The sequence below is a fragment of the Salvia hispanica genome, chromosome 6 (assembly GCF_023119035.1).
Source record: "Salvia hispanica cultivar TCC Black 2014 chromosome 6, UniMelb_Shisp_WGS_1.0, whole genome shotgun sequence".
NCBI classification, from domain to species: Eukaryota; Viridiplantae; Streptophyta; class Magnoliopsida; order Lamiales; family Lamiaceae; genus Salvia; species Salvia hispanica.
In genome coordinates this window covers 42,635,184-42,660,414 of record NC_062970.1, presented here as the reverse complement: position 1 = coordinate 42,660,414, position 25,231 = coordinate 42,635,184, and the positions used below count along the sequence as shown (strand labels likewise).

Sequence of the window (25,231 nt, the reverse complement as noted above, 5' to 3'; positions counted from 1 at the left end):
TAAACTTTATCTATATTATCAACAAAAAAATTACTTATGTTCACTCTATTCAATATAAATGTGTATATGTGTAAATGTGTTGATTTTAATTGATAGTAAGGTACTATAGCTGGTAAATATTTATGTAAATTGTTCCTGTTATTGTAAGCTTATTTATCTTTGTGTTGCAGAAAGTGTAAATAGGAAACTAGGTTAACTATTTATGCCCACAATTTTATTGTATTAAGATTCATTGATTTACATTAGATACCGTGTTCACCAAGCCAAAAAAATTATACTCCTATATAGTGGAGTACTAAAATGATAAAATCATAGTAATAAATAGCAAGTCAAGATCCCATAAAAACATAAGTAAAATATCTCATTAATTGAAAATAAATTATGCAAGTCAAGAGATTAACGGAAAAAAAGAGAGAGAATATGCTCGTGGATTCCTATTTCCAAGTACAAGCCAATTGGAAAAGAACAAAAACACTGCGCCCACAGAAAAATTACGTTACTACTAAATGCGAATGACTATGTAAATAAAAATAGAAGTACTCCGAATAAATGAATTTTTATACTACTATACAAATATTTTTTAATACTACTAATTATTAGAAATGGGTATTCAATTTATTTTACCTAATGGAAAAATGCGCACCTGGTCGGCTGGCGTCATATAGCACGATGTTCTTAACCTACGCCTTAACTTTACATCTATAAAAGTTAACTCCCTCTCGATTCTTCCACACTCCATCTACTCGTGACTGATCTCTTTCCACCGATCCATTCATTGATTTTCAACGTATGGCTCGATCTCTCTTATCTTCGCCGGATCTATATGCTTATACCGTTAGCTAATTCTCCTTTGTTCGATCGGTTTTGTTCAGGAGTTTGATTTGAAAATGGCGACGAAGAAGAGCGTGGGTTCGCTGAAGGAAGCCGATCTGAAGGGCAAGAAGGTTCTCGTGAGAGCGGATCTGAACGTGCCGTTGGATGATAATCTCAACATCACCGATGATACCAGGATCAGAGCCGCCGTCCCTACCATTAAGTATTTGATTGGATATGGTGCTAAAATCATCCTCACTTCCCACCTTGTACGTATTTTAGATATATTACTGATTCGTAGAGTAAATTGGAAGGATTCGTATTTGTTTATACATATGCTGCTAGAAGCTTATTCAGATTCGTTTTTTTAATTTGAATAAATTGTGGATTTGTTTTTAATTTGAATAAGTTTGTGGATTTATAGTATGACATGATGTTTACATTTCTATTAATTTCTAAACGTGTTGATTTAATCTCGAGAGTTGATTTGTGTACTGCTTTGGAGTGTGGATCTTGTTATTGTGCGTGCTTTCTAGGTTGATTGGATAAGATATGTGGTTATGAGTTATGACTGCTTGGTGCTAGAGCTGTGGTAGATACTAGATACTGTAGCTATTTCTCTGATTAGTGATTATGATACTTTGTCATATGTTCTTCAATTTTGTTAGGAACTTTATTTATAGTATCTACTATTTTTTGTGCGCTAGTCTCCAATGTCTAACTGTGAACTCAACTAATTCTGTCTGAGCTTGATGTTGAGATGTTGGTATTAATTCAATTGCCATGTATGATGAGTTACCTTATTTCTGATCTTCTGTTGTATATTGTTGGTTTTCAGGGCCGTCCAAAAGGCGTCACACCAAAATACAGTTTAAAGCCTCTCGTTCCTAGACTATCTGAGCTTCTTGGACTAGAGGTTCTTAGTACATCAATTGCCTTTTCAATGTTGATTTATCCTTTTTAGCCAAGTATTTTTCTTATCTGAGTAATCTTGTGTTGTCAGGTCAAGATGGCTAATGACTGTATTGGTGAAGAAGTTGAGAAGTTGGTGGCTGCATTGCCAGATGGTGGTGTTCTTCTCCTGGAGAATGTTAGGTTCTACAAGGAAGAGGAGAAGAATGACCCCGAATTTGCAAAAAAGCTTGCTTCTCTTGCAGATTTGTATGTTAATGATGCATTCGGAACTGCACACAGAGCTCATGCCTCAACAGAGGGAGTTACCAAGTACTTGAAACCCTCTGTTGCTGGATTCCTTATGCAGAAGGTCAGCAAACTAATGTTATGTTGTGCTTCTATACACCAAATTATCCTTATCTACATCATCAAAGAATCAAGCCAATCTCGTGTAGTCTACATAGTAATTTCAAATGTTTTTTGAAGATTGCATGATAAAATTTTGCCGTTAGGTTTCTAGCATTTAGTTTTAGATGGTTTCGTCAACGCTGCAATAGACATTTGGATCAACGAACTTGCATTCTGAAATTATAATGCTGCCCATTTAATGCTTTTCAGGAACTTGATTATTTAGTCGGAGCTGTGTCCAACCCAAAGAAGCCTTTTGCTGCCATTGTTGGAGGTTCAAAGGTCTCATCCAAAATTGGTGTTATTGAGTCACTGTTATCCAAGGTAGATGTCCTGATCCTTGGTGGTGGTATGATCTTTACTTTCTACAAAGCCCAAGGACTTGCGGTGGGATCCTCACTTGTGGAGGCTGACAAGCTTGATCTCGCAACTTCTCTCATTGAGAAGGCTAAGGCTAAGGGAGTATCCCTTTTGCTGCCTTCTGATGTTGTTATTGCTGACAAGTTTGCTGCTGATGCCAATAGCAAGGTATGCAGTTTATGCCAAAGTGGTAATTAAAATCTCAGCTTTAGTTTGGTAATATATGTTCCAAAATAATCTTAAGTCTGATCAAGGGCGATTATTGCCTTCGATTTAGAATTGTGAGCACCTTCGCTGCTATCTTTGATTGTTCATCATAAATATTAATGGCTGCTTTCATCTTCAGACCGTTGCAGCATCTGCCATTCCTGATGGATGGATGGGATTAGATATTGGTCCAGATTCGATCAAATCATTTGGCGAAGCTCTTGATTCTACCAAGACAATAATCTGGAATGGCCCAATGGGTGTTTTTGAATTTGACAAGTTTGCAGCAGGAACAGAGGTATTGATTCAGCATTAATTCATTAATACAGCGACGCATAGTTTAATTTTGCTGGACAAGATTTTAAACTAGATAAATTGCATATGTGGTTCCTGTTCAGGCCATTGCGAAGAAGTTGGCGGAACTCAGTGGCAAGGGAGTGACAACAATCATAGGAGGTGGTGACTCAGTTGCTGCAGTCGAGAAGGCTGGACTAGCAGAGAAGATGAGCCATATCTCAACCGGAGGTGGTGCTAGCTTGGAGCTTCTCGAGGGAAAGACACTACCTGGAGTCCTTGCACTCAATGATGCTTAAGCTATGTCTTGTTTCGATGTTATGCGTTTTTAGTTGTCGTCTTGAGATGTTACCGCTGGTCTTGTAGAGTGGTAGAGGCCAAAAACGCTAATAATCACCACCAACATATTTTGGTGCAATAACTGAGATTTTTGCTTCCTTGACGATTCTCCTATATTGGAAATGCCTCTTTTTTGTGTATTAGTCTAAATTAAGTCGTGAAGCATTGTTGCATTTTGATGAATTACCTATATTTAAGTATGTTGGGACTTGGAACCAAATGGTTTGGTGAGATTTTTAATTTGTTTATGTAAACTTATTTATATGCTAAAATAAACAAAAAATATTAGTGATATAGACGACTAATATAGCATCCACTAAAGAAATTACATATACCATGTCTAGCTTGGTTTATCTGTACATAAACGATTGAAGTGTGAAGTTAATTAATCATTAAAAAAACAAATATTTAATTTTAGATTATTCGGTAAATAACTCAAAACCTTAATATAAGCAAAAATGCCTGCAAAAAATTATCTTTCCTATATCACTGTTGTATAGAGAAGTAAATAAGGTGATTTAGGTGAAAAATCAAAATGGAAACACCGAAATAGAATAGCAATAATGTGTACATTAAGCACTCCATATTGTATAAAAATGGAAAAAATGATTGTAAATAAAAAGCTGACGACCGCGATGGGACTCGAACCCACAATCTCCCGCTCCGGAGGCGAGCGCCTTATCCATTAGGCCACGCGGTCTTGTTGTCTGTTTCTCAAGTATTAACTATAATGAATCATTTTAGTTTGTTCATTCATCTTGTCCAATGCCACATCATGATTTAATCTTATTCAAGTGTAAGATTATGAATCAATTTCAATAAATTAAAATAACAAATTTAAGATGTAGGACAGTTCTTGCAAGTGAATACTAGTACTCCATATGGAGCTTAAAGTTAGTTATGATCTACTACATCCGTCGAACAAAAATAGTCATGTTTTGACTTTGGACTGTCAATTAAAATTAGTCTCTATTTGTTTATAGCAAGTCTTTCTATCTAAGACTCTAACGATACATGTCTTATTTTCCACTAATAATACTTCACCTACCACGTCCACTACCAAGACTGATTTAGGTGGATGGAGATGGTATTATCTCTTGTTATAAATAGCCTTTTATCATGTTTTTTTAGTACAGAACATGTTGTCTCATGATTTTTTAGTACTACAAAACATGTAACAACGCTATTACACACAGTCATATTGTGAGCTTCATTCACTATCAGAAAGTAACAGTAAATATTGCTTCAAATTCACTTCATTCAAGTGCAGGTATATCTCAATGAGTTCTGGATGAAATGAATCTCCACACTATTTGGAACTCAGTTTCAACTTCCAGATGGAGAAAAAGATAAAAATAAAGACCTTTTAACTTAAAAAGAAACAGTTTAAGATGACACCCAATGTTCATCATCTGGGAAATAGAGTCGAAGAAAGAGAGAAAAGTTGATGTGATGTTGCCATGCTTGGCTATTGTCTTCACCACCCGAATGCCACGAGAAGTGTCTACCACAGGAACAAAAACTTCACGCCCTTGGATGTCCACGAGCGATCAATACTAATCAAACCCCAGGTGTATCTTCAACTACTACCCATTCTGTCCACGACCCATCATATACCGGAACATCAGTCTTCCCTAGTCGATGAAGGCCCTGAAACGCAACCTTCACTGTATTAGCTTGCCATTTTCCACCCATATTCACTGACAAATACTTTCCAAGGTTGATGGATTGGATCATTTTGAGTTTGTTAGATCATGCAATCTATCACACGAGATAAACGCCACAAAATATACAAAGCTGAGTAAGGGAGGCACTCACCAATACCACAATACAAGCAGTCACACCAGTGCCGCATGATAGCATAATGGGGTGGTCCAGTGAGATCCCTGTAAAAGATCAAGCGCCCCAGTCAAGTGTTGTCGAGCAACTGCAGGTATCTAGACATAGCTCTGTTGCTTATATAAATAACGTTAAAAATAACAACGAATAAGATTTAAAAGTGAAAAAATTTCAAACATCACACCAGCTACAGAATGGTTTACCAATTACGAGTTCAAATAAGGATGCAGGAGGATGGTATTTCTTACCTTCTTGATCAAATTTCTTCTTCAGCTCATCTGCAGGTAGGAGCATCTGAGAGTCATCCAACACCTGTAAGGGAACTCCATATTGATATAGATTAAAGGGGTAACGGTTCCGAAGTACACGAGCTTTAACATAATTCAGGTTTTACACATGAACTGACATGAACTTTCAATTTTTCTCATTTTACAAAATGCGAACTTTGGACTTGATTTAAGCTGGGGTGGAAGCCGGAATGCTTATATGGCTTAAACAGCCGATGAGATGTCTCTATGACTTGATTTCTGACTACGAGTGAAATGTTACCGTTTCATCATAAATATGCTCAAAACTAGATTATCATTTAAAGATTAATGATTGATTAAGAAATGAAAACACATAAAATTACCCGAATATCATGTTTGTACCTCTTTTTTAACAAGGAGTAGCAGACAGACTTGCAAACCACAATTCAGAAGGAAAAAAAATGGAATGGGAACAATAAAAAAAAGGTGCAGCTAAACTTTTCACATCACAAATGAAAACACATAGCTGAGCTTAGAGTCTTATTACCTGGGGGAAGGGAAGACATTTGCTCCCTGTAATGTGGCCACTTCTTATCCCCTTCCGTGGCTCCGGTGCAACACCATCAAATCTATGAGAAGTAAAATATAAAACAGAGACGAGGTTGTGAATTTTGGGTTTCATATGCAAGCTCGTTCTTGGGATTCAAGGGGAATGTATTTACAATAGTAGAATATTTGTTGAAGTATGATATCATGAACTATATAGTGCAAATAACAGATAAAAGTGACCTTTCGCACAGAGGTATGAGAAATGTATGTATACGGCAATGTTTCTATAGTGAAATTAAGAAACATTATTGCAAAAGAAATGACTAATTATGAGATCTACCTAGCTTTTGAGCGAGCATCCACATGTTGATATGTCTGTTCCTCCATGTTTTTACGAACCTGAAAAACAAAACACCACCTTCTTAGAAGTCCCAATCAGACCTTTTGCAGTAGAGGTGAGACAACAATGGCAACGTATTTATAAGACAATCTCTTGATTTTAATAGAATATTATATAATCTTTCCTGAGGAAATTATAATTGCTGGGACGCAATCCCATCTCACAGCTAATGTGGTAGCTCACAAAATTGCATATATACATGAAAAAGACACGCTCACTTCCCACACATTGACATACAAGTAATGGCATCACACATTTAAGAACTCTGGCTTTAATAGATATAATATAATTTGCATCGACATCATATTTCCAATAGAAGTTTGGTTGGAAGAAGATGATATGGAAGGTAAAAAAACATGCCTGCTCCATCATCCACAGCAGATGCGGTTGAAACTTCGTTTGGAACGTAATTGGTACCTGTAAAATATTAAGTGTTTCTTAGTACAATTCCTGATAGTACAAACAAAGGACAAAGTTTACACGGAATATCAAAAAGTAGAAAATTGACCATAGTAAATAAAGGGACTATGTAATTGTTGGCAGCACACGACATACCTTATGTCCTTTGTATACTTCCTCTATCACTTCATATGCAGCATTAGCTTTCAATATAGCATCATTTGACGAGTTTGACTGAACATCGAACCCTAAAGCACGCCATCTAGGTAAGCCACCGTCCAAGACCCAAATATTATCGTGTCCGAATACACGAAACATCCTGGTTAATGAACAAAAGTACACAAAAATTATTTACCCCATGTTGTTAATGTCATCTTCGATTGATATGCTTATGGAAAACATGATACTATTAAACTTCAAACTTACCACCAAACACGAGCTGCACTGAAAATTCCCTTCCCATCATAAACAACAATATTATCTTTATTCTCAATGCCAAGGGCAGAAACAGCAGCAGCAAATGCTTCTTCTGACGGCAACATATGCGGCAACTATATACAACATTAAGGAGCGAAAGAATTTTAGAGTACTCGGACACATGAAAACAATTAGCACATCTATAATAAATAAATTTTAAAGACAAAGTTCAATAGAAATAATATGTAAATTTTAAAGACACATGGATGGGCCCTGCAAACACTGGCTATAATACCACAATGAGAAAACTAAAACAAATGATGACCAAAATAAATTCAATCGTCTTATTTGAGCACCCAAATAAACTTATGCAGGTTACAAAGAGGTAATATATCCACAAAGCTTACCAGAAGCGAAGGCAAATAAGAAAACTAAACAAAAGCAATCAAATTTTGCATGGAATGAAACCACAGGGAGGAGCATCACTAATAGAGCATCTTACGTTGGTAGTCTTATCTGAGATGCCATCAATATCAAATAATATTGCACCAGGAACATGGGCAACCTGTTAAAAAGTACAACAGAACTTTCCAATGTAAGACTACAGAGAGGGGAATCACACTGTCAAATACTAATAATCATATCACCAAATTCAATTTTGGGAATCAATAGCTGTACAACAAGCGGTTATAAATTATAATAGGCATATAGGTGAAGCCTTTGATGGTACAAGGAAAGAAATGAGCAAATGAATAACATATCTTTAAATGGATCATCACCTGATATTCTTGAACTGAATTTCGTTGTTCATCTGGCATGTACCAGGATGCATCCAACACCTGGACATAATTGTGCACGAAGTTTAAAGAGCTATATATATAACCCAACTCTCGAGTAAAAGTAGAATTAGAATTTTCAACTCATATAAAATTTTCTGTTTTCTCTAAGCATCATTATAAGCGAAGTAATGAAAGAAAGTAAACACGGATAAAGTCTAGTAGGAAATCGGATCAAGTACAAAGATGCATTTTCCAGAAATTGTTCTCATTAGATACTGTATTAAACCCTTTGGCAATGAATGGCATGGAAAAACATGTAATCCATAGCATAGCACACTGAACTAAAACAGGGCAGCCAGTCAACAATGACTTAAATGATTGCAAGATTGTGATGCAATGCCACAAACCTTCAAATCCGGTTCTTGTAGGTTCACATGAAGCCAGTCAGCTGAAACAACAGGCTCATTCGTTGACAAGGACTGCATAGTACGAAAACTTTGCGATGCAACAGCTGCTGTGGACATGAAACGTGAAACTGAACCCGGAGCCTTATATGAAAAATGGGAGGAGACCGAGCATGAGGTCAATTGTTCTTTCTGCCACCAGAGAGGAAGTAACATTAGCAAATAAATTGTCACAGACTCACATACACTATTCCAACTAATGAAACCAAAAGCTTCTAAACAGGACTTTCCGGCACCAGGGTAGGTATATTAATACGTTTCCCATTTAAAAACAAAAACTTTACTAATACAAGCATAGTGAAATGATTTTTCACCCTAAACCAAACATGACTACTGGTTAATTTCGAATGAACAATGATACTTCTTATTATCAGTGCAACATTATGTGCCTACACATTATAATCAATCAAATTGAAAGGGCAAACGGATAGATTAAGTATCCTAAATACAAAAGCAATCTAACAGGCGATTAACTCTTGAATCGTGATGCTTTCTATTTTTATTTGAAACCAAAACATACGCTCCATGAATTCGTTCAAGTAAGTGAAACAGAAATTTTCATAGCAATGAAAATCAGCAATCGCTGGAAGTCGATGGAAAGTTCATTTGAACTATAACAAATAATGGACAAAAAAAACTTCTGAGGAAGACCAAATACACAGTCGTGGAGAAAAAGAAGGAGATTGAAGACTTACGGTGAATATGAAGGTAGAGCTTTGGAATTTTTGGAGGAGAGTTGATAAAGAATATGTAGAGTGAAGAAAGCAGGGTGAAGAGAGGGCCCTACGCCATACTCCAAATGCCATTATAAAACTTTTAAAATTGATTAATCACTGTCAAAATCTCTTTTTGTTTATTAAATTCTGAACGATTAAAGCTCTGTATATGTAGTGATGCGAGGACGGAGACAAATAGAAAAGATACTAAATCTTCCGTAGAATGATAATTTCATTTATTAAAATTTGTCATTTTAGGAAAATATATCAACAAACAAAATATATCCCTGCAATTATAAAATATTTACTTTCCTCATAAATATATCCAACTGGCCTTAATAACATATTGAAAAGCAACTTTTAGAATCTGTATCATCTAATAAATGTGAGCGATACCCGTAGGCAAATATAATCATTATAATTTGGTGGGATTTATAATTAAGAGTGATGTGTGGATATTGGAATATCAATACAAATACAATGTTAAAAAATATTAATTAACAAAAAATTAGTTATAACTCACTTTTAAAAAATATTTCAAAACTCTAAATGCATATAACTATCTCGATTTAAATTATTTTTTTTACACAACATATATCAAATTAAAAATAATTTTATAAGGATTCCAACGAGATCCTACATGCTTTTGTTTCGATGTCAAAATTTAAATATTTTCATGAATTTTCATATAATTCGTGCAGTATATTACGTCAATACAACTTGCAAAATATGTCAATATAATACACTGATAATGCCAATATGAAATTGTATTTACGTTTTATGTATAATTGGTCAATCACACTCTTTTTATAATACAATTTTAACTACTACCTCTGTCCCTGAAAATTTGATACAGTTTACTATTTCGGTCCATCCCTGAAAATTTGATACACTTCACTTTTACCATTTTTGGTAGTGGACCTCATATTCCACTAACTCATTCCTACTCACATTTTATTATAAAACTAATACTTTAAAAGTAAGACCTACATCCCACCAACTTTTTCAACTTACTTTCCATTACATTTCTAAAAATCCGTGTCGGGTTAAAGTGTAACAAATTTAGGAGGACGGAGGTAGTATTTATTATGTGATTGATAATAACTATATTAATATGTGATTGATTTGACATAGAGAATAAAAGAATGTTAATTGGTCAATCACACTCTTTTTGACGGATGGGTAAAAATAAGATTAATAAGTCTTTCTATTATGAAGTTTGTTACAATCTCATTAGTCAATAAATATTTTATTTATTATTCAAATATCTTTTATATATTAAATTAAATATATGTAAAAATTATACCAAAATTCATATTTTTCAGTCCTCTACAAATTGAGATCACATTTGCTATAGTTCTCTAAAAAAAAAATCTCTATTTTTCTCTACATTTAATCTTTCTTCTACTATATTATACTTTTGCTTTTTCTTTTTAAAATTTATTTACCATAGATGATTTTTAGATCTCTTGCCCTTTTTTTTTACAACTCTCTAATATCATACTTTTTTATTTTTTTTCCTATTTCTTTCTAGCATATATAGAGTCTTGTATATAGACACATCCCATTGTACCCGGCCATTGTAGCACGTGTGTCGCCCAGGGCATAAGGGGCATGATGACTTGACGTCATCCTCATCTTCCTCCGAGAATGACATGTTCTCTAATCTATACATCCAAGAAGTGGGAATTCTTTTTTTCCGCCCACTTTCTTGAAAATTTTTAGAGTATATTGTATTGATCTTTTAGCATGTATACTAAAATTTTAATACAAGATGAATGATATGATAGGTATCATTGAGTAAAAAACAATTATACATTAGATAATACACATTAAATTAAAAAAACGTGCAGGAGTGTGATTGATGTGAGTAATAAGATGCTACTCTATAAATCAATGGTCAATAAATAAATCAATGTACCAAATGACATAAATTCATTGATTGATAAATATTTAAGAAAAAAATATATATCTTTTATATATTCTATTAATAAAGTTAAATTTAATATATATCCTATGTAGCGAATTTGAAGTAATATAAACTAATTCAAATACTTAGTACCATACTAAAACTCATATTCCATCCGTTTCATTAGAAATGAAACATTTGCTTTATTGTATGAGATTTTATGTAATATTATCTTGTGAGTTGATAAGGAGAGAATCAAGTAATAGAGATGAAAAAGTAGATGTTGTTTTAATTTTAAGAAACGTTCCATTTTTAATGACACAATCCAGAAAATATTTAATTTTTAATTAGACAGAGGGAGTAGTTATTAACAATACTTCATTCATACATCAATAATTGTCTCATTTGTTTTTACTTTTTTATTATTTTTGATAATGGACCATACATTCCATTAATTTTATATCGTTCACAATTTATTATAAAACTAAATATATAAGTATGACTTAATTTTTCATTATCTTTTTTTATTCATTTTCCATATTTTTTTTAAAACTTGTGTTAACTCAAACTGAGTTTATTATTCGTAGATGAAGGGAGCACATAATTATGTACTCATCTGATTATTGTAAAAGACATGTGTCGGGCATTGCACGGGGGCTTATGTATAGAAGCATGACTCATCTTAGAATATCTTTTTGTTATTAACTCTCCATTAACTTTTTTTTAAAACTTGTACTAATCAAACTGAGTTAATTTTTCATAGACGAAGAGGGCACATAATTTTGTATTCATCTGATTATTGTAAAAGTCGCGTGTCGCGCATCGTGCGGAGGCTTAAACTAGTTTTTTTATAAAAACACTCATAAGAAGGTAGATTTATTAAGTTCGGTTTGGGCCTAAACTACAGGCCTAAATCCTTAAACATTGTTCCCTTGTTTACATCTTAATGGGCCTAAAACTACAACCCAAAATCCTCATATATTCTGAACCATCTTCTTCTTCTTCTCCAAGAAACGAATATAAAGTGCCTTCCCAGCTCTGGCAATTCACACTTCTGCATTTCGGGAAGCTCATTTCACAAGTAATTTTGAGGTAATACACGGACGTTCTGTCTTCATTCAATATTTATTCGATCAGTTAGTCGTGATTAGTTTTATTCGGACATTTTTTTCTCTGTTTGAAAGCAAGTCGTTTTCATCAGTTTGGCTCGTGGCTGCCGCATTTGATGTAGATCACAACACTCTGCTTTAAATCTACCATAGATATTAATGTTTTTGGGAAAATTTTCTCTCGGTCGGATTATAATTATCGACGTTGGATTTCTACGCTTAGTTAGGGCATTAAGCTTCAATTGTTATTATATTTCTTACTCGCATAATCAGACTGATCGTTTAATTAATTCTGCAGTTTGCTCACCAGGATTGGTAATATTTTGTCGAGAAATCAATGGGTGATAGTCAGTATTCTTTCTCCCTCACCACTTTCAGGTATGCATTTACCGGTTGCACTCATGATTTGGTGGCGTGTTGGTTATAATGTCCTATTCCTCATTTCCATTTGTGCAGCCCTTCAGGAAAACTTGTTCAAATCGAACATGCTCTGACTGCAGTTGGATCTGGGCAAACATCTTTGGGAATTAAAGGTGAATTCTTCTATCTGCTCCTAGTGTCATCAGTTTTTTGAACACCGGGCATTCTCTGGATAGGCTGCCTGAGTGATGAGTTCGCTTATGCATATGTTGACAAATGACGCAAACTACAACTGCATAAGAGTCTAATTTGTAGTTGTTGAGTATGAATGAGTTACATTCACAAGTGGACTGCCGGTTGCCACAGTTTCTCTTCTTATTGTTTAAGAAAAAGGACTATCATTGTTAAGTTATCATCGCTGACGGTTATGCTATTACATTATCTGTTCCAAAGAGCTTAACAACAAGCTCTTCGTAAAGTACAATATATCAAAAAAATTACAGTACTGGTGTTTCATGGAAAATACTTGTCCTGCTTCACACAAACAAACACAATAGAGATGTACCAAATTTTCTTCTCTCTAGAGTAAGAATGCTCATATGGGGTGTTTGCAGCTTCTAATGGCGTTGTTATTGCAACTGAGAAGAAACTGCCATCGATTTTGGTTGATGAAGCATCAGTAAGTCTTACATACTCTCACTATGGTATTTCAACATATTTCTTCCGTTTTGACACGTTTTTCCATTTGTAATGCTGACATGGATGCTATCTGGTTATTCTGATTGTAATGTTTGAATAGATGCTACTCTGCACTCTCCACTGGAGTGCTAGAGTGTCTTTAAGGTCCTCGTTTTGATAAACTGAAGTGTTTATGCACAAACAGCTAGCATTAGTATTAATATATACTTACCGTAGGACGTGGTTTCTTATTTTGTCTGAGTGATCCGAATCTGACTAGTTCATGAAAAACCTCAACTTTTGTACTCTCTCTCTCTCTCTCACACACACACACACACACACACACACACACCCCTCTTGCTTCTGAGATATTGTGCATTGCATTCTGAGGTGTGTGTGTACTCAATAAAAAATTTATTTTTGACAAGTTTGTGTTAATCATTATTTTTTCATTGCATACAAAATTCTGTATGGTTCTTAATGCTTCATATATTAACTTAATCATGGAATTTGGAACCAGTTAGCTGTTTCAAGGGCATTGGTTATTTTTGAACTTGAATTTAAACTCTTGAATTTAAACTTGTATAAAACTGCTAATTGTGTTGGTGGCCTGATGGGTATAAATTGTTTCTGAGGGTTTATCTACTTCTTTCAGGTGCAGAAAATTCAGACTTTGACACCAAATATTGGAGTTGTATACAGGTTGGTCTTCATATTGGTGTACTCCTGTGAACTTGCTTTATTTTGATGGGACTTGTTGAAATCAAAGCATGACATGCAAAGAGAATGATCATCTGGAGGCCACTAATGATATAATTGTATATTAATGCGTCCTGGTTTTGATGTTGGCTACAACTATGTGATTGCTTGTGAGCTGAAAAATAGTTACCCCTATTTGGCATTGGCTTTTAATGTGAGTATATAATGAGTGCTTAACCTTCTCTGATGAGTTATGCTTAATTCAAAACAGCATCTAATGAGTTCTTCTCAACCTTCCAACTTCTTGAGAGTTTTTTGATAGCTTGATAATATATTCTCTTTTGTGCAGTGGCATGGGCCCTGATTCTCGAGTATTGGTTCGCAAAAGTAGAAAACAGGCTGAGCAATATTATCGTCTCTATAAAGTATGTTAATTTATGCCTACTGATATATCTGTTAATTTTTTCTTTGACAAAATATTTCTGTTATCTGATAACAGTGTCTTTGCACATACATTGATTCTGTTCTCTTTTATAGAAATATCACAATGACACGTCATCACATATTGGAGTATGCCTCTGAATATTTCAGCTGAAATTTTTAACAGTGAAAGCAGTAAATAACATGTTGCAAGATGGATCTTGCTGTTGCTTATCTTTTTACTGAATTAGTGTTTCTACGAATGTTCAGATTTAATAGAAGATCTATGAATTGTGGGAAGTAACGGAAGTTATATGAACATGTAGGAAGTCCTGTGGCAGTATTATATGCTAAGTCAGTTTAGATATTTTAAATCGAAGTGCTGGCTGACTTTCCCTTGTATTCCATTTCACATCTGTAGCAGTAATAAAATGAGAAAGAATGACAAGAGGAAAGGCTAGGGACATTTTCTGATGAAGCTGCACTTTACTTAATATTGAGGCCTTTTTACTTTTACAAAATTCAGTTATCTCGCACATAATATCCCATAGGTAGTGCTAACTAACTACTAACTGTATGCATTTATGCAATATCCATATGTATGCCGTATGGAGACATGATTATTGCAATTTATACTGACCCCCAGTCATCTGCCAACATAATTATAGGAACCAATTCCTGTGACTCAATTGGTGAGGGAAACTGCTACTGTTATGCAGGAATTCACTCAGTCAGGGTATGTATTATTTATTACTTTATTGCCTTCCTATTTTACAAAAGCAAGGTTCTTTATTTTGGTTCCTTTCATCTTTTGGCTTTGCCTGCTTTTGACCTTGTATGAGTAAACTGCATTTATCATCATAAGGATTAAGGTGTCAATTACATGCCTTTCTTCATTTCATAGTCATTTCATTATTATCACTGCCACTGCCTTTTCTTCTTTATTACTGTTCCATTCAAACGGCTGTTTCTTTTTACCAATAGATTGGCTGCATAGATAGTTTAATGTCCATTTCTCCATTTTCGGTCCAGTCAGTTAATTCTGCAAGTTAATTGTAATATGCATGTTTGGGCTCCCAATACTCAAGGATGTAGTTCCATTTAGAACTTATCTCTGAGCTCTGATTTATACTGAATAGCATTAAGGTAGCCCTCATAAGACCTTTTATCTGTTCCAGTTTTTTTGTTCTGCTTTTAGCGCATAAATCTGTCCACCTGAGTGTTCTGTCTGGCCCTTTAGCACACTGGGCATGTGGACAGACAGAGTAGATGTTCTTTTGGTAGTTGGAAGTGATTTTTGCTACGCATTGCCATGTGCAAATCAGGCTTAGCATTATAAATTAGAGGTGTAGAAGGTTAACTTAAAGAACTCATCCTCAACAGGGTTACCTATATCCACGTTTCTGTACTCCTTAGGTTCTCCTCAATTGTTGGGGCTGAAGCTGAACTAAAATTATGTAATGCTTGCTTACAAATACTTATAAAATACTAGCAACTAAATGACATTGATTCTACTAAATTAACTTTCTAAAAACTCTGGCTTTTATGATAGTGGTGTGAGGCCCTTTGGTGTATCACTCTTGGTTGCTGGATATGACGACAAGGGCCCTCAGCTATATCAGGTATATGACAACTTTCTTCTATCAAATTTTGAGTTGCATTTTCTGTTCCATTAGTTTTTTAGTTTGATGGCCGGCATTATATTTATCTTGTATTAGAATATTTTCCCCTGAAGAGGAACTTCATTTCGTAGTTTTTCGGTAACACATACTCATATCTTGCTCTTAGTGTGTAGTACACTCCCACATGCATGATACAAAAATTATGTCAAGAACAACATTTCTGGTTTCACAGTACCTGTTTTTTTTTCTCCTGTAGGTCGATCCTTCAGGTTCATACTTCTCTTGGAAAGCTTCAGCCATGGGAAAGAATGTTTCCAATGCAAAGACATTTCTGGAGAAGAGGTGGTTTATAATTAGAGCTTTTTGGTTATGTCAAGACTTTTCTTAAAAGACGAGGATTATGCATGAATGCTCAAACAAATTGATTTAAGTTATGGGAAGAGCTAAACAAAATCTTACATCTCAAAAATCTCTTATAATTAATGTCATGAAATAGAGCTCCTGTTTAACCTGTTTGAACTTTTATGAGATTAGTTGCAGTTTGTAAAAATAAGATCCTTGCGCAACACCCAAAATGTACTCCTTGCTATATTATCACTTCTTTACCGGTGACATAAAGCTTCATATCTAGACATGTCTAGGCTGGCGTAATTTTCTTTCAGTTCCATGATGTTCAACTAGATTTTGCTATACTCCATCTGTTTCATGTTTCGGTAATTTATACTTGCGTAATTCTCTGCAGGTATACTGAGGAGATGGAACTTGACGATGCTGTTCATACAGCGATTCTGACATTGAAGGAGGGGTAAAGCCTTGTTTCTTTCAAATTTTATTAGCCATTGACTAGAAGCAGGTTTAGTATATTAATAAATCATCACCTCCTATTTCCAGATTTGAAGGACAAATTACTGGCAAAAATATCGAGATTGGCGTGATTGGCAACGACAGAATATTCAAGTGAGTGTTGTCTGTCTTTATGAAGCTTGCGGAAATACTACTCACGCACAAATGTATCTGAGATAGTTTTGTTTTTTTGGGCAGGGTTTTGAGCCCATCTGAAGTGGAGGATTACTTGCAAGAGGCGGAATAGTCGACGTCTATCTTCACTCTTCCAACTACTATTATGTGTTGCCTTTTGCTCCTGGCTAGATAACTTCACCTCTCTTTCTCCAGTATTGTATTTCAATGAAAGATTTTAGATTTGTGCCAACTAAAATTTGTATTGACTTCTGATTTCGATTACATTTTTTAGCTCTACTATTTTGCTCCATTTTTAACATTATAACCTTAAAACCTGCATCTGAAGGCTCAATGGTTAGACGACTGTTAATTAATGTGGTGACTACTCATCAAATTAAAAATTGAGTCGTTAAATTGAACTTTAAGCTCAATCTACTATTTATGCCCAAATTATAGCATTTTAATTTTGAGTAGGAATTGTTTTAGGTGGAATACACACACTACACTGTACTTGATGGAAAAGTAAATTTAACAAGATTTGTTGTTTAGGTACCCAACCAAAAGGCAAAAACAGAATCGTGTTTATTTTGGATTTTTACCAACAAGATTTGTTGTTTACTCTATATCAGTATCGTACGATATAGACTAGTTCAAATTTCAATATTATATTGAAGTGAACAGGCAGCTCTTATAGCTCAGTTGGTTAGAGCACCCGTTTAGTAAGCGGGAGGTCTTGAGTTCAAATCTCAATAAGAGCAATTTGTGTGTTTTCCAATTCTTCTTTTCAGGTAAGTTTCTACTTTTATTTATTTTATGCCCAAGTCTGCTATTTTTTCAGTTGTTCCTAAATATGCTGTTTTGGTTTCTCAGTTTTTTGTTGAGCAAATGTAAGTATGTAACCAGTAGTGACTCAACTGACAGCACTGTGTATAATTAAAAAAAAAAAAAAACTGACAGCACTGTGTCTGATAGATATCAGACAGTAAATAAGAGTTAAGCTACAAGATAAAGAAAAAGAAAAGAAAGAAACTAATGAATCGATATTTCTCAGGCAACAAATGATAATGTACCAAAATTTAGGAAAAAATCTAATAAGACTACCAATAGTCATTGCAAGAACACTTGCCCTCTCTGAAATGGTGGAACCGATAAGGATCTCTCAGTATGATTTGCCTCTGTACTACACTGCTCACCAACTTGTAAACAGCATGGCAATCTCCGCAGACACGAAGGTTCTTGAAAATCCGAAGAGTGGAGCCTTGTTCCGTGTTAAGCAACCCGTACGCAAGAGCCAGCCTCTCGCTATGTTTCCACAGATTATCCTCCTTCTGTTCCTCATCTGTGTCGTGCAATGCAAAGCTTATGTCAGGGACATAGCCAGCTTCTTTGATTTCCTTCTTCAGCTCTAATAATTTAAGAGATATCTTGTCTGAATCCGGATGCGACTCCAGTCCTGCGCCAAACGTGCTCACTTTGTTCCTCACGTTGAGCCAGCTATAGGCAGGCTTCTTTCTCACATTTTGAGACTCCATCTTCCCCCTCAGTCCCAACACGTCTTGCCATCGCCCTGATGTAGCACACGCATTCGAGTAGAGCACGTATGCAGAGTCGTCAGATGGGTTTGCTGCAAGGAGGTGCTGAGCTGCTTTCTTTCCCAGCTCGAAATGCCCGTGGGTTTTGCTTGCTGCCAACAGTGATCGCCATATGAAGTCACTAGGTGGAACCGGCATCTCCTCTATGAATGCTTCGGCCTCAGCAATCCTTCCTGCTCGTCCGAGGAGATCAACAACACAGACACAGTGCTCTATAGCAGCCGGGACGCCAAAATCAGTGGTCATTGCAGCAAAATACTCAAGACCCTCGTCTACAAGACCGCCATGGCTACACGCAGATAGAAGTGAGACGAAGGTGACATGGTCTGGTTTTGCTCCCTGTGCGACCATTTCATGGAAGGTCTCCCTGGCCCGGTGGAAGCATCCATGCCTAGCAAAAGCAGATATCAGTATATTCCATGATAATCTAGACCGCGTTTTTGGCTCTGGAACCAGTTTCAGTAGATCATCAAGCTCTCCACATTTTCCATACATATCCATGACAGCATTTGCAACAAAATGATTGCTATCCAAACCGATTTTGATAGCTAAACCGTGAAGATGCTGGCCATCCTCCAAGATAGCCAAGTTTGCTGAAGCAGACAGGGATGCAGAAAGACTGAACTGATCAAAATTCACTTCAGCCCTCTGCATGTCTAGGAGAAGTTTCAACGCCTCCTCCCAATGGCCGTGGTGAGCGTTGGCAGCAACCATAGCATTCCAAGTTGCAGGGTTTCTGTTTATTAAAGCACAAAATATGGAACTACTTGAACTAAGATCACCACAGTTGGCATACATTGAGATCAGTGAGTTTCTTACATAAGCATCAGACTCAAATCCAGTAGATAATATATGTGCGTGCAGGGGCATTCCGTGCTTCAGAAGGTTGCTCGGGTCACAACAAGATCCAAGAACATTGATCAGGGTTATGTAGTTTGGATCTTCACCACTTCCTCTCATCAACTTATATGCTTTTATAACCTCGTCAACTTGTTCATTCTCTGCGTAACCACCAATCAGTGCATTCCAAGTAACCAATCCTTTCTCCGGCATACAATGAAAAATCTTACTAGCTTCTTGTGTCACGCCACACTTCCCATACATGGTAACTAGTGCATTCCCAACTATCTCATTCTCATGGATCCCGGATGTTACTACAAGTGCGTGCACAATTATCCCTCTGGACAGAAATTCAGCATTTGTACACGCAGACAACGCACTAGCATAAGTAACGTAATTTGTCATGTTCCCCATGTAGAGAAGTTCTCTCAACACCCTCAAGGCTTTAAGGTTCTTCCCGGCCAAGACATAACCTGACATCATTGAATTCCAAGAGATCAAATCTTTCTGCGGCATACTGTGAAACAACTTCTCGGCTTCTCTCCATTGCCCTGTCTCGAAATACATATTAAGAAGAGTGTTCGATAAGCAGATATCGTAGTCCAATCCCAGCTTGAACAGAAAACCATGAATCCCTCTTCCCCAACTCAAGTTATCCACACAATGACACACAGACAACACTGTAGAAAGTGTGCTTTGATCTACTTTCTCTTGATTAAGACGCATTAAGTGGAAGTATCTAACACACTCCTCTGCAAGCCCATTGTGAGCAAACGCCGCGAGTATTGAGTTCCAGGATATGGTGTCAACTTCATCCATGTTTTCAAAGATATAACTGGCGACCTCAACCCGGCCGAAGCCACCAAAAACCGATACAAGAGAATTCACAACAGAAACATTGGTCTCAAGGCCTGCCTTAGTAACATGACCAAGCACCTGATGAACCAGATTCTCATCATCAAGTGCTCCACAAGAGCTAATAACTGTAGTGAAGGTATTCTGATTGCAACTCATCCCTTCGCGTTTCATCCTCCGGTATAACTCAATCACCTTATAAAACAATCCACCATTTGCACAATTAACCATCAAAGAGGTCCAAGACACCACATTTCTATCAGGAAAATCTTCGAATAGCATCTCCGCATCAGAAACAAATCCATACCCGCCATAGAAATGCAAAAGTGAAGTCGCTATGTACACATCACTCTCCAATCCCATCTTCAAAACTAAGCTATGCATTTGCCGCCCTTCAACGAACATATCCCCCGACCTATTAAACGCAGTTAACAAGCTCGGAACGTTATAGCCATTCAGCTCGAATCCTCGGCGCCACATCTCAAGAAACAATCCGCACGCATCTTGATTCCACCCGGCCTTCACAACTCCAGAGATCATGTTGTTCCAAGAAGCTTCGTTTCTTTCAGGCATTTTGTCGAACACTTTCTTGGCATAGTTGATTTGACCAAGTTTCGAGTACATATTGATCAGTGTATTGGTGTGGAAGATGCTTAAATGAGTCCATCCCTTGAGACACACAGCATGGAGTGATTTCCCCACAGCTTCGTTCGTGATCAGCGAAAAGCCTTTCTGGAAAAATCCTGAAATTTCTGAATGGGGATTGCTGATGATGCATTGGACCATGTGGTTGTTGGGATCTTCTCTGCATTTTAGAGATGGATTTGATGAATCTGTGGTTGAGAATTTGAAGAAAGACTCAAACTTGAAGGGTGAGAGCTTCTTCTTGCCGTGCCTAACCAGCATAAAATCGTCGTAGAATGACAGGAAGGAAATTTTCTTGTTTGTGTTCGAATAAACAGGAAGATTCAGTTGAATCTTGTAGAAGGAGAGAGATTTGGTGGATTTATTGTTTGAAAAATGTTTTGGATTAAGGTTTAAGTAGTAATTTTATTTTACAGTTAATTTTAAATTAAATTTAAATTTTGTATATGTACTTTATTGTCTCTGCATTTATATATGGAAATAGTATTAATTAAGATCTTGATAAGGTTAATTTGATTATTTGTAAAATATAGAGTTCTTAACTAAATTTACTATATCAAGAAAAATTAAATTATATTTCAAAATATAAATAATTAAAATATTACTCCCTCCGTCCCAATAAATATGAAATATTTGGTTTTCGCCACGGAATTTTATGCAGTGTTGTTTTGTGAGTTGATGAAGAGAAAGTAAAGTAGGAGAGAGGGAAAAAGTAGAGAGAGGGATAAATTTCCATTTTAGGAAACGTTTCATTTTTAGTGGGACAACCCAAAAAGGAAAACGTTGCATTTCTAATGGGACAGATGGAGTATATTTTTACATCATTGTTAATGCTATAGTATTGATCATAATTAATATTTACTTTTCTTTATTAAATATTGAAATTTTACTATATCATGTAGCAACAAATTTGGAGTATGCAATTTTGATTTTAAAATTATTTGAGATGCAATTTTGATTTTAAATTTTTTAAAATTTTAATATTAATTCTTTACATTTCATTTTTACTATTATTTCTGGAATTACAACTCAACAAAAAAAAAAAATCGCATGTTCTTAACTAATACTCTTAATATTTAACATTTTAAAGCTATATATTTAAAATCTTCTCATTTTCTTATATTAAAATTACTAACTAAAAAAGGATATTATTAATGGAGATTACGATTCTTAATTTTCTTAATTCTTAATATAATTAGTTGATGTACGATATATTAAATAATCTAAAATGAGAAAAGTTGATTCATCCAATTATTTTCTTATTAAAAAATACAATAATTTTTTATTTTTGAAACATTATAAAGTTAATTTTCTAAGCATAATTTTATAGAGTCGAAGTCTAACTAGTACTTGTCAATCAAAATATAAAAAGAATATTACATGTGATGAAAGTTAAGAAAATTAATACAAAAATACAAAAGATAACACAGATAAATGATTCATCATAATATTTAATCATACAATTCAAATTTAAATAAGAAATTTAACAAAAAAAATAATAAAATTAACCGGCGATGAAAGTATAACATAAAAAAAGAAAATAACTTATAATTAAATTATCAACTGATTAGATAAAAATTTATTTGAAAAAATAATAATATATAAAGTTATCAAATTATTTTATTATTAAATAATAATTTAGTATGTATTATAGTAATTAATTTATAATCTGAATTCATGATTTTTAAATAAATAATATAGTATAAAATTAACATGAAAAAAATGATATGTAAACATATAAAAAGTTTCGAGCATGATTGTAGCTTATCTCTAATCAAATCAATAAATATGCATTTAGATAAAGATATTTAATTTGATTTAATATTCCTTAATTAGATTTGTATCCATTTAATATAATATTGGGTAAAGTAGTCATTATAAAAAATATATCTATGTCAAAATGTCATAAGGGTATTATGGCTTGGAGACATTATGTCTCTAAATCACTACTCTTATTGTTTTCTCCGTCCCTGCTAAGATGACATATTCACTTGTCGTCATGGGATTTTAGGAGGTATTGCTTAATATGTTTAATTGAAAAGAAAAAAAGTGAGTGTAAGTATTAAAATAGAGAGAGAAAGAAAGATGAATATTTTAATAGGAGTGAACAGAGTTGTTCATTACACAACTATCCTAAATCATGCATTTCTCAATGACCACAATCAAGCAAAAGATGTATCTAATTGGTAGCTAAGCAACTGGATAGTAAAAGCTCAATAATCAATAAAACCACCAAAGTGAAATAGATAAGCATTAAACCAAAGGATCAATCCATATAAAATCCATCCAAACTTCACCAAGTCTCTAAAGGAAATCTAGCTGCTCATAATCAAATACAAAGCAAAAGGAAAAACAAATGGAGCAAAGCAAATCATAGTGGAAAAAGAAACTAGAACTCCCTATAGGTGGAATAGATGTCGGGGAGTCTTCTTCTTTCAATCTCTTAGATGGGGAAGCCTCCTTGCCTTCAAATCCTCTTCAATCTCTTGAAATCTTGATTAGTTTGGCAGTGGCAGAGTTTGTTAGAGTTTGTATACTAGAAATCACCTTTCGAGTGATTGAATACTGTTAAAACTCTCATTTTATTTTTCAAATGAATAAACAGATTATTTTTGTCATAATGTTGTTATATTTTACATTTAATGGATGTTAATTGCATATTTAAATGTATAAGTAATTTAACAAAGTCTAAGTCTTTGTTTTAGTAGACCGGTTGTGGGCGTCGTCCACTTTAAGGTAACACGGTCAGTTCTAAACAAAGAAAAAGAATAATTTCACAACCTAGATAGGCTTAGACTACCTATCGTGAAAGGTTGCAATGTCAGTCCGATTATTTCTAAGCCTTACTGAAATAAGATGACGTTGGTGTGGTATAGCACTTTGAATGGATCTAACAGCGAGACAGTCTTTATGCTATCTACTGAAAGACGAGGTCTCGTAAATTATTTCTCAATCAATGTACGTTAGCATTGAGTATACGGTATTGATTATGCACTACTTTGACTTACCAAATGGTGCGAGTTTTTCACAACCCAATAAGCCTGGTATATCGGGTAGTGGTGATTAATATCTAGCGGTGCTAGGATTGCTATTATGTTGAATCGTGCGCGAGGTGAGTCTCGTTTGATAACATCCTCAAGAGAAGCTTGAAATAAGGTTTTATTATTCGGAACCTAGCTAGTTGGAGTTTAATTACTCTATGAATAATAAATAAGATTTTCTTGCTGAGTCCTCTCTTGGAATAAATAAGATATTAATTAATTAAGTCCATAGCAGACAATAATTAATTAATGGATGTTTCTATCTTAAGCGCGGGAAATAAATATAATTTATTGGAAACCCGAAGTACTTGTAATTTCGGATTTGGATGGGGAGTGCAATATTACTTCTGTAGTGGCTGCTCGTAATATTCCAATTTTAAGCTTATATTAAATTGGGTTTAATTTAATTAGTAAAAAGCTAATTGGAGGAGCCCATATCCAAAGCCTTCCATAGATCCCTGTCTGGGCCCAATATGTGACTTATTATAAATAGGAGAATAAAGGAGACAGAAAATACACTTAATTTTCTCTCAAAATTTTCGGCCCTCTCTATTCCTAGTAGAGGTCGAATTTTTCTCCTCCGTGGGAAAGGATTTCTGTCTTCTCTATTTAAGTCCTAGTGCGCTGGTGAGATCAGCCCACCCTGATATCGAGTTCACAGTCGGGAACCAGTCAGAAGATCCGTGGTTTTGTACTGAAGATCTTCACGTGGAGAAGGCGCTAGCTATCTTCGATTCTTTGGAGAATCATCAAGGTATAATGGCTAAACCTTAGAACAGCATGTTTTAGATTTCATATTAATTTAAAGCATGTTATTATTTGAGTTATGAGCATGATACGTGAGATAATTACGCGAATAGAATTTGTCTAAATAATCCGCTAAATAGATCTGATTATTATGTAATTGATTTATGCATGCGCTTCCGCTGCCAACCCCTTCAATTGGTATCAGAGCCAGTCTTTGGCTCTGATTATTTGGATTTAAATTTCGCGAAATTCATGTATGCATGCGTTTTTGTTTTCGAAGCATGTTCTTGTTTTTAGTTGTTATATTTTTATGCATGATGAACTCAAGAACTATCGAAACAAAGAACTCAAATCTTGGAACCCTAGAGACGTGCGATTCGTCGGCGCTTGCGCCGAGACGAATCGCGCGACACGAGATCCAATTAGGGTTGTCGAGCGAGTGGGAGCGAGGGAGGTGATCGGCCGGCGACACGCAGACGAGGGTGGCCTCGTGCGTGCCGCCGGCGAGACCGCCGGTCCCGGAAACCCCTCGAAAATCGCGTCGTGCGAGTGGAAGAATTCGCGTGATCACGCAGCGACGTAAACACGAGCAAGGGCTCGTCCACGCCGCCGGCGAGACCGCGCCTCA

General features: G+C 35.3%; 4 protein-coding genes and 2 non-coding genes across 6 annotated transcripts; 3 read left to right on the top strand and 3 right to left on the bottom strand.

The window, feature by feature from the left end:
* The first annotated feature begins 637 nt into the window (after positions 1-637).
* LOC125194317 (phosphoglycerate kinase, cytosolic) lies at positions 638-3,458 on the top strand. Its single transcript, XM_048092477.1, has 7 exons — positions 638-787; positions 873-1,082; positions 1,652-1,729; positions 1,817-2,077; positions 2,326-2,643; positions 2,822-2,980; positions 3,081-3,458. Exons 2-7 carry the CDS (start codon positions 888-890, stop codon positions 3,273-3,275), a joined length of 1,206 nt encoding a protein of 401 aa, XP_047948434.1. The 5' UTR covers positions 638-787; positions 873-887; the 3' UTR covers positions 3,276-3,458.
* A 484-nt stretch (positions 3,459-3,942) lies between these two features.
* On the bottom strand, positions 3,943-4,015 carry TRNAR-CCG. The gene has a single exon. It is a non-coding gene; the product is annotated as a tRNA-Arg (tRNA).
* A 540-nt stretch (positions 4,016-4,555) lies between these two features.
* LOC125197540 (thiosulfate/3-mercaptopyruvate sulfurtransferase 1, mitochondrial-like) lies at positions 4,556-9,247 on the bottom strand. The gene is made up of 12 exons (XM_048096302.1): positions 9,106-9,247; positions 8,354-8,542; positions 7,947-8,006; positions 7,670-7,732; positions 7,177-7,301; positions 6,907-7,069; positions 6,712-6,768; positions 6,292-6,350; positions 5,950-6,031; positions 5,403-5,466; positions 5,134-5,201; positions 4,556-4,965 (listed from the first exon to the last, which is right to left on the bottom strand). The coding sequence occupies exons 1-12, from the start codon at positions 9,214-9,216 to the stop codon at positions 4,876-4,878; spliced, it is 1,131 nt and encodes a 376-aa protein (XP_047952259.1). The 5' UTR covers positions 9,217-9,247; the 3' UTR covers positions 4,556-4,875.
* A 2,732-nt stretch (positions 9,248-11,979) lies between these two features.
* LOC125191772 (proteasome subunit alpha type-2-A) lies at positions 11,980-17,183 on the top strand. The gene is made up of 12 exons (XM_048089183.1): positions 11,980-12,127; positions 12,443-12,522; positions 12,601-12,677; positions 13,119-13,183; positions 13,838-13,884; positions 14,231-14,306; positions 14,970-15,037; positions 15,854-15,923; positions 16,180-16,265; positions 16,666-16,728; positions 16,815-16,880; positions 16,965-17,183. Exons 2-12 carry the CDS (start codon positions 12,482-12,484, stop codon positions 17,011-17,013), a joined length of 708 nt encoding a protein of 235 aa, XP_047945140.1. The 5' UTR covers positions 11,980-12,127; positions 12,443-12,481; the 3' UTR covers positions 17,014-17,183.
* Positions 17,184-17,567: 384 nt separating this feature from the next.
* TRNAT-AGU lies at positions 17,568-17,641 on the top strand. The gene has a single exon. It is a non-coding gene; the product is annotated as a tRNA-Thr (tRNA).
* Positions 17,642-17,819: 178 nt separating this feature from the next.
* Positions 17,820-21,114, bottom strand: LOC125193161 (pentatricopeptide repeat-containing protein At3g24000, mitochondrial). The gene has a single exon (XM_048090910.1). The coding sequence runs from the start codon at positions 21,074-21,076 to the stop codon at positions 17,981-17,983; it is 3,096 nt and encodes a 1,031-aa protein (XP_047946867.1). The 5' UTR covers positions 21,077-21,114; the 3' UTR covers positions 17,820-17,980.
* Between the last annotated feature and the right edge of the window lie 4,117 nt (positions 21,115-25,231).

Bases quoted from the DNA above. Each gene is read 5' to 3' on its own strand.
- LOC125194317 (XM_048092477.1), top strand. From the start codon at position 888: ATGGCGACGAAGAAGAGCGTGGGTTCGCTGAAGGAAGCCGATCTGAAG. The intron at 1,083-1,651 runs GTACGTATTTTA...GTTGGTTTTCAG, and splicing joins TCATCCTCACTTCCCACCTT to GGCCGTCCAAAAGGCGTCAC. The intron at 2,078-2,325 runs GTCAGCAAACTA...AATGCTTTTCAG, and splicing joins CTGGATTCCTTATGCAGAAG to GAACTTGATTATTTAGTCGG.
- LOC125191772 (XM_048089183.1), top strand. From the start codon at position 12,482: ATGGGTGATAGTCAGTATTCTTTCTCCCTCACCACTTTCAG. The intron at 14,307-14,969 runs GTATGTTAATTT...ACATAATTATAG, and splicing joins AATATTATCGTCTCTATAAA to GAACCAATTCCTGTGACTCA. The intron at 16,729-16,814 runs GTAAAGCCTTGT...TCCTATTTCCAG, and splicing joins ATTCTGACATTGAAGGAGGG to ATTTGAAGGACAAATTACTG.
- LOC125197540 (XM_048096302.1), bottom strand. From the start codon at position 9,216: ATGGCATTTGGAGTATGGCGTAGGGCCCTCTCTTCACCCTGCTTTCTT. The intron at 7,302-7,669 runs GTAAGATGCTCT...TGTTGTATATAG, and splicing joins TCTCAGATAAGACTACCAAC to TTGCCGCATATGTTGCCGTC. The intron at 6,769-6,906 runs GTATGTCGTGTG...AATATTTTACAG, and splicing joins AAGTATACAAAGGACATAAG to GTACCAATTACGTTCCAAAC.
- LOC125193161 (XM_048090910.1), bottom strand. From the start codon at position 21,076: ATGCTGGTTAGGCACGGCAAGAAGAAGCTCTCACCCTTCAAGTTTGAG.